This window comes from Solanum pennellii, chromosome 3 (genome assembly GCF_001406875.1).
Source record: "Solanum pennellii chromosome 3, SPENNV200".
Lineage (NCBI taxonomy): Eukaryota > Viridiplantae > Streptophyta > Magnoliopsida > Solanales > Solanaceae > Solanum > Solanum pennellii.
In genome coordinates, this window is record NC_028639.1 from 66526478 (window position 1) to 66537977 (window position 11500).

General features: G+C 36.5%; 1 protein-coding gene and 1 pseudogene across 2 annotated transcripts in view; both read right to left on the reverse strand.

The window, feature by feature from the left end:
- Nucleotides 1–2120: 2120 nt before the first annotated feature.
- On the reverse strand, nucleotides 2121–7580 carry LOC107012178 (annotated as a pseudogene). The gene is made up of 5 exons (XR_003577488.1): nucleotides 7394–7580; nucleotides 7235–7317; nucleotides 7070–7148; nucleotides 5223–5317; nucleotides 2121–4211 (listed from the first exon to the last, which is right to left on the reverse strand). The product of XR_003577488.1 is annotated as an uncharacterized LOC107012178 (transcript).
- A 1363-nt stretch (nucleotides 7581–8943) lies between these two features.
- Nucleotides 8944–11500, reverse strand: part of LOC107014409 — a 7579-nt gene continuing 5022 nt past the window's right edge. Inside the window, exon 4 of the mRNA XM_015214304.2 lies at nucleotides 8944–11006. Within this exon, the coding sequence (XP_015069790.1) occupies nucleotides 9210–11006 (1797 nt within the window). The 3' untranslated portion in view covers nucleotides 8944–9209. The remainder of the gene's footprint in view (nucleotides 11007–11500) is intronic.

Sequence of the window (11500 nt, forward strand, 5' to 3'; positions counted from 1 at the left end):
TATGAAAGTGGCTCATATATACCCCTACTTGTAAACAAATGGCTCACATATACCCTTTTCCTCTAACGAAAATGAAAATAATAATAATTTTAATCTAAATTTTTATTATTTTTTTCTAAAAAATATAATCCCATATGAGTAAATTTAATCCCCGTCAAACATATTTTTTTTTTGACTTTTTTTTTCAATGACTAATTTATAATTATTATTTTGATAATCAAATTTATTTATGTTTCACTAATATTCTTGTAAAACTTATTGTAGATGACCAAATTTTTTCTTCGACTACGAAATTAAATTACAATACACAAAAAAAAAATAGTTTAATTTTTTATTCTTTAAACTAAGGAATGAAAGAAAAAAACAAAATAAGAATAAGAAATTCTAATAATTATAATAAAAGAAGTCAAAAAATAATTTATGTATGAAAAAAATTGAAATATACCTTGAACTTTGATAGAAGAATCATATATACCCCTAAATAATTTTTTTTAAGAAATTAGAAGTAATAAATATAAATTTAAAACTAATTTTTTTACTTCCGTTAAATGAAGGGTATATGTGAGCCATTTTGTAACGGCAGGGGTATATGTGAGCCGTTTGTATAACGGTAAGGGCATATATGAGCCACTTTTATAACGAGGGGTATATCAACTCCAAATGACAAAGTTGAGGGGTATATCAGACCCTTTTCCCTAAAATTTATCATAAGTCCTATTTTTTTGGAATACCGAAAATCAATTACAATATAGCCCAAAGAATAGAATTAAGTTTCTTTTTATTTTTCCGGTCACACTTTTTTTATTTCTCATATTTTGACATAAAAAAAATGAAACAAGAATAAGAAACTCAAATAAATCTCTCGAAAAACAAATAAGTTGTTGACTAAAAAAGTAAAAAAAACTCACATATACCCACCAAATTTTGCTAGAAGGATCTAAAATAATATAGATTTTTTAAAATAAAAAAATTTTACTCACATACAAAATGATACATCTAAATTATCTGTGGAAACTATAAGAATATATTTGAGATATTTGTATAATGATAATATATATATATATATATATATATATATATTCACTTTTATCTCAAGAGTATACCAAAGAAATATATCAGCCTTTTCCCCCATTTTTTTTATGGGAAACTTACATATATATACTATAATAAAAAAATATTTACCATTTATAGCAGTAATATTTTCTTTTCACTTGACCACTTATAATTCATTTATAATACAAGTTTAATACATATTACAAAGAACAATTTATTATTCACATATAATACAAGTTTTAATGATGGATAATATATTTATCACACATTTTAATACACTTATAATACAATGTGATTTTTTTTTTTACCAAACAAACATAATATATTTCAAAAACAATTATAATTCAAATATATTGCATACATAATTCACTTTTAATACATATTACAGATTTATCACAAATTGCTATAAATGGTAATAAACAAAAAGTATCGCTAAAATCAGTAATTATTTTTTAAAATGTATTAATTTATGTAATTTTTCCTTATTTTAATCTATGCTTATTTAACTGTTGTGTTCAATTAGAAACAACTCTAATTCCCCAATTGCACTAAGATTTTGAAGTTACTAGTAATTCAAAAGAAATACCACATCCTACTCAAAACAAAATAAGAAACATTAAAAGAAGAGTAATATTTTATTTCTGATACTGATCATACCTTAAATTGTGCCAATATTGCACTTCACAGTTCACTCTTATTCAATCGTCTGGTAATGAAGTATTATGCCCCCAGTTTGATCAAGGACAGCAAGTCCATCCACTAAACAAGAAACAAAATCAGATATCTAATTACATAAGCAAATAAAGATGAAGACAAGTTCGTAATCGTTCATATAAATAAGCTTTACCTCTCTCCCCCTGCTGCTGGTATATTCAAACAACTCTGCAAACTATTCAACTTGGGACATCAAAATCATTAACCCTGATGTAACTCTAAATCCAACACACCTTTTGGGCAGCTGATCGTTCCTCAATTGGCACTGCTTCCTTTTCTATGAGAGGGGAGAACCTGCCTGTAAAAGATAATACAATCGACTTCCATCTCTCAAAAAGGACTCAACAAGCAAATGACACAAAGCAAATGACAATGTTGTATTGACCAAAATGATTGATAATTATCTGTACTAACATCCATATGGAAGGTAGCAATGGTAATGCGTTATGCATATACCACTAACGCAAGACTTCTAATTTTTACATCAAGAAATATCCATCATACAAGAAACTCAAAAAGAAAGAAGATCTAGGAATGACTGGGTAGTCCGTGTCCATCTACCACTCCCAAATAAAATGGACCAGGAGAAGGCAACAACGAACAACATACAGAGATGCAACAAGCTAATGCATCTGATTCTTCTCATTAAGATGCAGCAGGTAACCCAAAGGATGGTAACATCCAGCCTCTTTCTTTGGCATGCTCCAAATAAAACGTGAATTTATCCTTTGCATTCGGAATGTCAAGAGCCAGATCTTCTAGTCCATCATTGATCCTCCCAAAGCCTTTAGTCATCTGGTTTATGGTGATAAGCCCCTCGCTGAAGCATGCTTGTAGCAAATCCAGCATCCTGTCATTCTTCTTCTCCATTGCCATAACCAAAGCTTTCTTCACCACCTCATGATTGAAGAATGGCATTCCGAGCTCTCGTATGCACTGGCAAGCTTCACTGAGAACACCACTACTTTCAAATTCCTCCAGGAGCTTTTGTATCTTATCCTTTGCATCCTCCACAGCCCAGCCAGTCCCACCACCCCAACACCTCAGGATCCTTTCACCAGCATGCCGTGCAGATCGAAGTGATTGAGCCATACAGATGGTCTCCGCTCCACTGCTACAATTTGGAGGCAGCTTGTTCAATATCTCCTCCAAATTCAGAGGAGCCAGGACATCGTCTATTACAGACCTAGCAAGGAAAAGAGCAAGTTCATTGGAAGCATCTAACATGTCAAGTGCTGTATCTTCTGAAGATTCTAGTAGCATCACAAATCCATTCACTATGTCTTCAGTTGAAAAAATCTCAATATGAAGTGCAGAAAGCAAAACCGATGCCATCTCCTTTTCCTTGTTTTTCCTGTCCATGGCAAGGGTGATTAGCTTCTTCAGAAAAACGGGGTTAAACTCAGGTTGCCCCAAATCTTCCAAACTTTGGATTAGTTCTGGAATGTCATCCGAGAGAAAATATTCGTGGATTATGCTTACAATTTGTTTCTTGTATTGCTTCAATTTTTCATCATCTGGACCATTTGCTTGTCCATTTTCCCCTGTGGCTTTCAGAGAAGATGCATCAAGCCATCCCTCAGAGATTGCCCGAGGAACAATTGACTGGAATGACATTTTTGCAGAAGGAATATCCAGAGAAAGATCATCAATACTCTCAGCCATCCTAGAAAAGCCCTTCACCATTTGACTGGAACTTATAAGACCCTCCTCTGCAGCCTCCTTTTTAAAAGTTTCAGAATAAGTGGTTCAGCAGACTGTATTTCCATGGCTAAAACTAAAGCTCTCTTGACAACCTCATGATAGAAAAAAGGAAGTTCCAACTGCCTTATGCATCTGCATGCCTCAACAATATCTCCACTCTCAACATATTCCCTCAATAGATCAGCAATCCTTTTCTTGACCTCCTCAACAGTGAATTGGGTGCTTGCCCCCCAGCGCCTCTCGACCAGTTCTGCATGGTGTGGAGCCGAGAGATAGCGCTTCTCCGCAGTTTGCAACACCTGAAACCCCTTAGAGGATTCTTGTACCATTTTTCCAACTCTAGCGATAAAAGCTGGTGGAAGAATGTCATCAACCACAGCACGTGCGATGAATAAAGCACGGATATCAACAGTATCTGGTATGTCCACTGCCAAGTCATCAGCAGACTCCACAAGCATGTAAAATCCCTGCCTGATCTGGGTAGGGTTGATGACATCGGCATAAAGAGAAGAAAGAAGAACTGAAGTCATTTCCTTCTCCTTGTCATGCCTATCCATGGCCATAGAAACAAGCCTCTTAATAATATATGGATGATAGTCGGTCAAACCTAATTTCTTGAGATCAGACGCAGCCAGTTCTACGTCAGCAGTGCTGAAGTACTCCTCTATAATTGATACTACAGATTTCTTGTAATCATCTAATGGATCAGAGACAGCAGTTCCTACAAGCTCATACGGCTCCTGTTCATTTAGAGTAACGTGGAGACAGCATTAACATAAAACCCTGATAAAAAATTACTGAGCCAGTATCCTACTACACTGATTAATCTAGCAATTTCAAGTAAAATAGACTAGATCAGGAATCAATATAGGTTCAGGAAAAATGGAATTGCCAGATAGAAAAGTAAAAATTTCTTTAAAAAGGACATGTATTTTGTATCCTCTTCCCTTCATATGGCATTATAACTCCAAGGATTTAAAATCAAAATACTGTTCATTACCAGTAATATTCTTAGCCCATTTTACTTGTCTCGATGATGGATGAACTGACGTGGCATATCCATGGGTAGGTACTAGGAGATATTAACTTAAGAACGAAGATATTCAACACAAGGTGGGAGTGGCCTCTATGGTGGACAAGAAAAGGAAAGCAAGGTTTAGATGATTCGGAGATGTGAAGAGGAGATTCACAGATGCCTGGTGAAGAGGTGTGAGAGGTTGACCATGGTGGGTCTAAGGAGAGGTAGAAGTAGGCCGAATAAATATTCTGAGAGGTGATTAGTAGGTACTTGAGCATTGTCTAGTTTCCTTGCAAGTATTATTACATCACTCTCCTTGTCTTATTCTTTGATATTAATTATTACATGTTGTTTCCTTTGATTTGGTTATCACATTATTTGTTGTTGCTACTATTTTTCTCTCCATTATTTGCATCATGGTTTATTCACTATTGTATTCCCTATACATTATGATCATTATATTATGACTAAAATTGTTTCTCCTTTGCCTTATCTTTCTCATTGCCAATGCCCTTTCCTCCTTTTGAATTCCTTTTAAAATTATAATCCACAAGTGCATAGTGTACATATTCTGAAAGGTTTTAGAACTTGAGGGATGGTTGTGATCTATTGTACAATGTAATGTTACCAAAATATTATTTTAGTATTCCAATAAAGAAGGTTGTCACATGCAATTTAACCCAAGTAGCTTTCATTACTTAAGAAGTATATTTGAATAAGTGGCAAAACTCACCTCACCACTATCATAGTTGGGATCATTTCTATCAAGATGAGATTCAACATCAGTATCGAGCAATTTTCCCCAAGTGCCTTTACCACCAGCACCATCTGTTTCGCACCATCAAATAAGGAGTAGCCTTCAGTATATGGACGAAGAAAAAAAAAGAAAAAAGCATACAAGCTGCATGCTTCTGCATTCAAGAACACTGATTAAGTATAAAAGAGAATTGAAGACATTAGTCAGTTTCCAGGCTTCCATCATTGTATAATTAGTAAGGATTCCGGAGGATGAGACAAGACAAGAGGGATTACCAAAGCCTAGGCTAGTACCTCACAAGTCTCTCAGCGAGAGCTGCACACCTCTCAACAAACATGAGAGAGAGAGGGAGAGAGATTGGGGAACATGGAGAGAACCACAAAGAAAAACTCATGCACCTGAAGAACCTAATGTCAGAAAACTGCTTGTACTATCTCTCATGTGCCCTTGGGCAAGGATGTACTAACAAACTTCAGCTCTTGTTAGTTAGATCTTTGTGATGAACCTAAACAATTTTTTGGCATCAACACAGCACACTGCTCACATATCCATGAAAATTCATAAGTGGTGTCTCCCATCCCTTCACCCAAAAGTATATACACTACACCGTCTGCGCTACTTCATTTCAACGCCATTTAACTCAGCAAAGGTGATAGAGTTCTACTTCCCTTCTCCCTCCCTCATGTTCTGGGTATTCCACCCACTTACAAGTAATTAACATGATGTGTATTATATTAGTAATAAAAGAAGTGAACATTGAACAACTAACTCAGCCAAGGGTTTATCAGAAACAACCTCTCCACCCCCAAGGTAGGGGTAAGGTCAGACTCCACTTTGTGGGATTACACTGGATATATTGTTGTTGTTATTGAAGGACTAACTGAAAACTTGACAAGATAAGGAAAACATCACCTCAAGTTCTAAAAATGACTTGTCAAATGAATTAAAATCCTTGAAACTCCTGAAAAATCGTATGTGAGCATTGCTAGGGCAATGGTGTCAAAATAGATTAAAGATGTTTTGAACTTAGTAAATAAGAAAAAATTACTCGGTATTTTTAAAGCTCGGCTTGAGTTTGAACCTTGATCTCCAAGTAAATTTCCACTTCATTGATCCCTGGACCACAGTCTTGAGCAAATGAGTACTCTCCTGAATTATTGGCATTGTGTGGACTCTGAAGTACAATATAGGTGTTCACCGAGAACAAAGGCAGAATGGAGCATGATTTCAACTGAAGTCATACAATAGAACTTACAGGAAAGGGCAGAATGGAGCACGAGTTCAAATAAACACAGCATTTCTGACATGCAATGAAAATGTACACCAAGTGAAAACTGAAAAGTACCATATTATATTCAACGGACTAAGTGGTATAACCTTACAAGTTGAACTCATCAAATTTAAATCCTTAATCAACCTCTTACAGGGAACTCTTGGGAGTATTCAAGTGACATGGAAAAAGAAGTGTTGCGTTATGTGCAATCCCCTGCACTGTGGCCTCTTTTCAAACTATAATAACCACCCCAAGTGTGATTAGTTCACACCTCAGAGCAAATTAAGTCCATTTACAAAGTACATTATCCAAGAAATAATGTGAGAAAAGTTCAAATTTGCCTTATGCGTTCCTTCAGAAAGGCATTTCTATTTCGATCACTAAGTGTAAATTTTAACTTTAGACACAGTAACTTCTTTCATCATAAGGTCAATAAGAAGCACAAGGATGTAGGTATTAAAAATTCATAGCCAGGGATTCAATACAAAAACTAAAGAAACACTAAAACATCGTTACGATTGATTCATCCAAAAAAAACAATACTACTCACCCTTCTTAACCCGTATATGTTTCCCTGAGTGCGTACGCCGTACATGTCGCACAGCAATCCCAGCCCCACTGCCTGATGCCTTCACATGAAGATCCGACAAGAGAATAGAAGAGGATTTAGACCTGGAGATTTCAAAGTCGGAGACTTTGGAGAAGATGACAAAACCTCCACATTCACCGGTGCTATATCCAGCATCTCCCTCTGTTGTTCAGTCAAAAATCCGTCACTTGATTCCATTTCACCAAAACCTGCACACATCAACACCATCAACTCTCAGCTCAACAAAATCAACACAACTATCTCGATTCCTGTTTTTTTTTTCACCTCTCAGTTCCTCTGTTCTTGGCTCCTGATCGGTGAGCCAAGAGAGGACGATACAAAACCTAGAATCAGATCGTCAAAACAAGCTTCAAGTATACTGCTGAAACCCTAGATCAGTGAAGGAGAACAATCAAAAATGTGTATAAATTATATATATGTGAATAGATTTTGTGGATTTGTAGATTGAAAAAGTGAGTTGAAATGGATGAGAATGTAAATAAAGAGTAGTATATATAAACAGTCTAAGATTAAAGGTACACGTCAGCAACAAATGTCGCTATCCACGTGGCATTAGTCCTGTGTCGTCTCTATTTGTGGAGCTCCATTTCAGCGTGGTTCGGGTTCGGGTTCGGGTTTGGTTATTAGAAAGTTACATTGATTGCCCTAATTATTTGCGGACAATAGTTTACGTGGTTAACTAGCTAATTGATTTTTGGATTTGATTTGCACTATAACCACTTTTAGAAAAGGTATTTTAAAAAAAATACTTTCTTAGTTGCTCTCCGATCTTTTGATTAGGAAACCAATATATATCAGAGGAATAACAATTGTTTATTAAAAATATAGACTTTGTTTAGTAATGGTAATACGATTTATAGAATTTGACACATGTTCGGTGTTGAAAGATTAGAAAGGAAAATGTTATAACCATTGTCCTAAGGGTGTGAATTTTTTACCTGTATGAATGGCACAATGACTGTCCCGTTATTTTCGACAAAGATCTAATGAAATTGATTCTCCGTGATATCAACGGCTAGACAATAAAATTTTATAAAGTATTTAGTAGATATTTAGATTTTAGACATGTCATTCATCCGTTCATTGAAACTTCGATCACTCATTTTTTACTATAAAGTCATCAATTTTCTCGACCTTCCGACACTTGACAAGTATCAATTTCTCATACGTGATTTTATGACTTTGTGGAGACCTATGATTCCTTTTATTTGCGAAGGGAGCTTGAGTGAAGCACAAATACAAGTTTTGGAAATACTTTTTTCTGTTTTCGTTTTTTACTTATTTACTATACTAAAAATAGATATTCATTATTATTTGTCCAATTTGATAATTTATTACTTAGTTCCTAATATATCTTTATAATTAACTACTTTTTCCGTCCACTTTTAATTGTAATAACAATTGAATGAGTTAAATGGGAGGGAGAGTAAGATTGACATGTGCTTAACGGTATCTTAAAACAGCTTTCTTCCTAGGACAATTATCTTGTTCGTGGTTTGACTGCTCGTTGTTGTCCATGATATTAAATCAAAATACTGAATATTTCTTTCTTCGGTTAACTAAAGCGATACACTTTTTGTTTCTTTATTCAACAGTATAGCACATGAACCCGAACTCATATTAGCTCGCTCTTGATGCAAACACAACACACATTATCACAGATATCAATACTCGTTCTACCATAAGCATTTTTGTTTAACAAAATAAATCGATTAAAATAACTGTTGTCACTCCTAGACAGTCTCCAGACCTTCAGATCTTCTCTTCGTTTTTCTCCTGACGCAAATATAATTACGAGAAAGAAAAAAAAAAGCTTCAGAAAGCACATAATTATGTAAATGATATATGTACAAACATCATTCTAGAAAACAGTAAAGATTATGATAATGCGGTTTGTGTTCCGAGAGCACCAACTTTACATCAACATCCATAGTTTTAAAACTTCTAAGGAAAGAGAACTCCGAAAGGATTGGGTCCATCTACTCCCAAGCAAAAGGATACGGGCTACACTAGCAGAAGACAACAACGAACAACATACAGAGATGAAACAGTCTAATGTATATGAATCTACTCCCCCACCTCAAGATGCATCTGATGACCCAAAGGAAGGTAACACCCAGCCATTTCCTTTGGCGTGCTCCACATAGAACATAAACTTATCCTTTGCATTCGGAATGTCAAGAGCCAGATCGTCAAGCCCATCCTTGATCCTCCCAAAGCCTTTAGTCATCTGGTTAATGGTGATAAGCCCCTCACTGAAGCACTCTTGCAGCAAATTCAGCATCCTGTCATTCTTCTTCTCCATTGCCATAACCAAAGCTTTCTTCACTACCTCATGATTGAAGAATGGCATCCCCATATCTCGTATGCATTGGCAAGCTTCACTCATAACACCACCACTTTCAAATTCCTCGAGAAGCTTTTGAATTTTATCCTTTGCATCCTCAACAGCCCAGCCAGTCCCACCACCCCAACACCTAAGAATCCTCTCTCCAGCATGGCGTGCAGATAGAAGTGATTGAGCCATGCAGACAGTCTCAGCACCACTGCTGCAATTTGGTGGCAACCTGCTCGTTATCTCCTCCAAATTCAGCGGAGCAAGGACATCATCTATTACAGCCCTAGCAACAAAAAGAGCTAGTTCATTGGAAGCATCCAAAATGTCAAGTGCTGTGTCTTCTGCAGATTCCAGTAGCATCACAAATCCATTCACTATGTCTTCAGTAGAAAAAATCTCAATATGAAGTGCAGAAAGCAAAACAGATGCCATTTCCTTTTCTTTGTTTTTCCTGTCCATAGCAAGGGTGATTAGCTTCTTCAGGAAAATGGGATTATACTCTGGGGCCACCAAGTCTTCCAAACTCCGGATTAACTCCGGAATGTCATCAGACAGGAAATATTCATGGATTATATTAACAATCTGTTTTTTGTACTGCTTCACTTTTTCATCATCTGGACCATTTGCTGGCCCATCTTCACCCGAGGCTTTCAGGGAAGTTGCATCAAGCCATCCCTCAGAGATTGCCCGAGGAACAATTGACTGGAATGACATCTTTGCAGAAGGAATATCCAGAGAAAGATCATCGATACTCTCAGCCATCCTAGAAAAGCCCTTCACCATTTGACTGGAACTTATAAGACCCTCTTCTGCGGCCTCCTTCAAAAGTTTCAGAATAAGCGGTTCAGCAGACTGCATCTCCATGGCCAAAACTAAAGCTCTCTTGACAACTTCATGATAGAAAAAAGAAACTTCCAATTTTCTTATGCATCTGCAGGCCTCAGCAGTGTCTCCACTCTCAACATACTCCCTCAATAGATCAGCAATTCTTTTCTTGACTTCCTCAACAGTGAAATGGGTGCTGCCACCCCAGCGCCTCTCAACGAGTTCTGCATGGTGAGGAGCTGATAGATAGCTCTTCTCAGCAGTTTGCAGCACCTGTATCCCCTTGGAAGATTCTGGGAGCATTTTTCTGGCTCTTGCAATAAAAGCAGGTGGAAGAATGTCATCGACAACAGCCCGTGCGATGAACAAAGCAAGGATATCAACAGTATCTGGTATGTCCACTGCCAAGTCATCAGAAGACTCCACAAGCATGAAAAATCCCCGACTAATCTGGGTAGGGTTGATAACATCAGCATAAAGAGCAGAAAGAAGAACAGAAGCCATTTCCTTCTCCTTATCATGCCTATCCATTGACATAGAAACAAGCCTCTTAATAAAATATGGGTGATACTCGGCTGAACCCAATTCCTTGAGATCAGAAGTAGCCACTTCAACGTCACCAGTGCTGAAGTATTCCTCAATAATTGATGCTACAGATTTCTTGTAGTCGTCTAATGGATCAGAGACAGCAGTTCCAACAAGCTCATATGGCTCCTGTTCAGTCAAGGAGGAGTAAGACAACAATAATATAACAACTTTCATGAGAATTACTGAGGCAGTTTCCACAATAAATCAAACAGCCATAAGATGAGTCAGTTAGTTCAGGAAAAATGGAGTTAGCATATGGAAAAGCATATGAAAAACCAAGGGTATGTATTTTCTGACATACCTTCCTCCGTGTATCCATATAATACCTAAGATTTAAAGTCAAAATACTACTCAAAACATCAATTTTGTTAACAAGCACTGCTTAACCATTAAATTTGATAAAATACTACTCAAAACATCAATTTTGTTAACAACCACTACTTAACCATTAAATTTGATAAATATAATATGAAGATAAATGTGGACTATGACAAAGAAACAATTGTGGGCACACTCCAGTAGGCTCCTTAGTGGAAAGGTTCATGTGTTAAGAGTCTTAGTATTACTTCTCTGTTAAATTACTACAAAAAGAAGGGGGGAAAGGGGGGCGAGGGGGACAG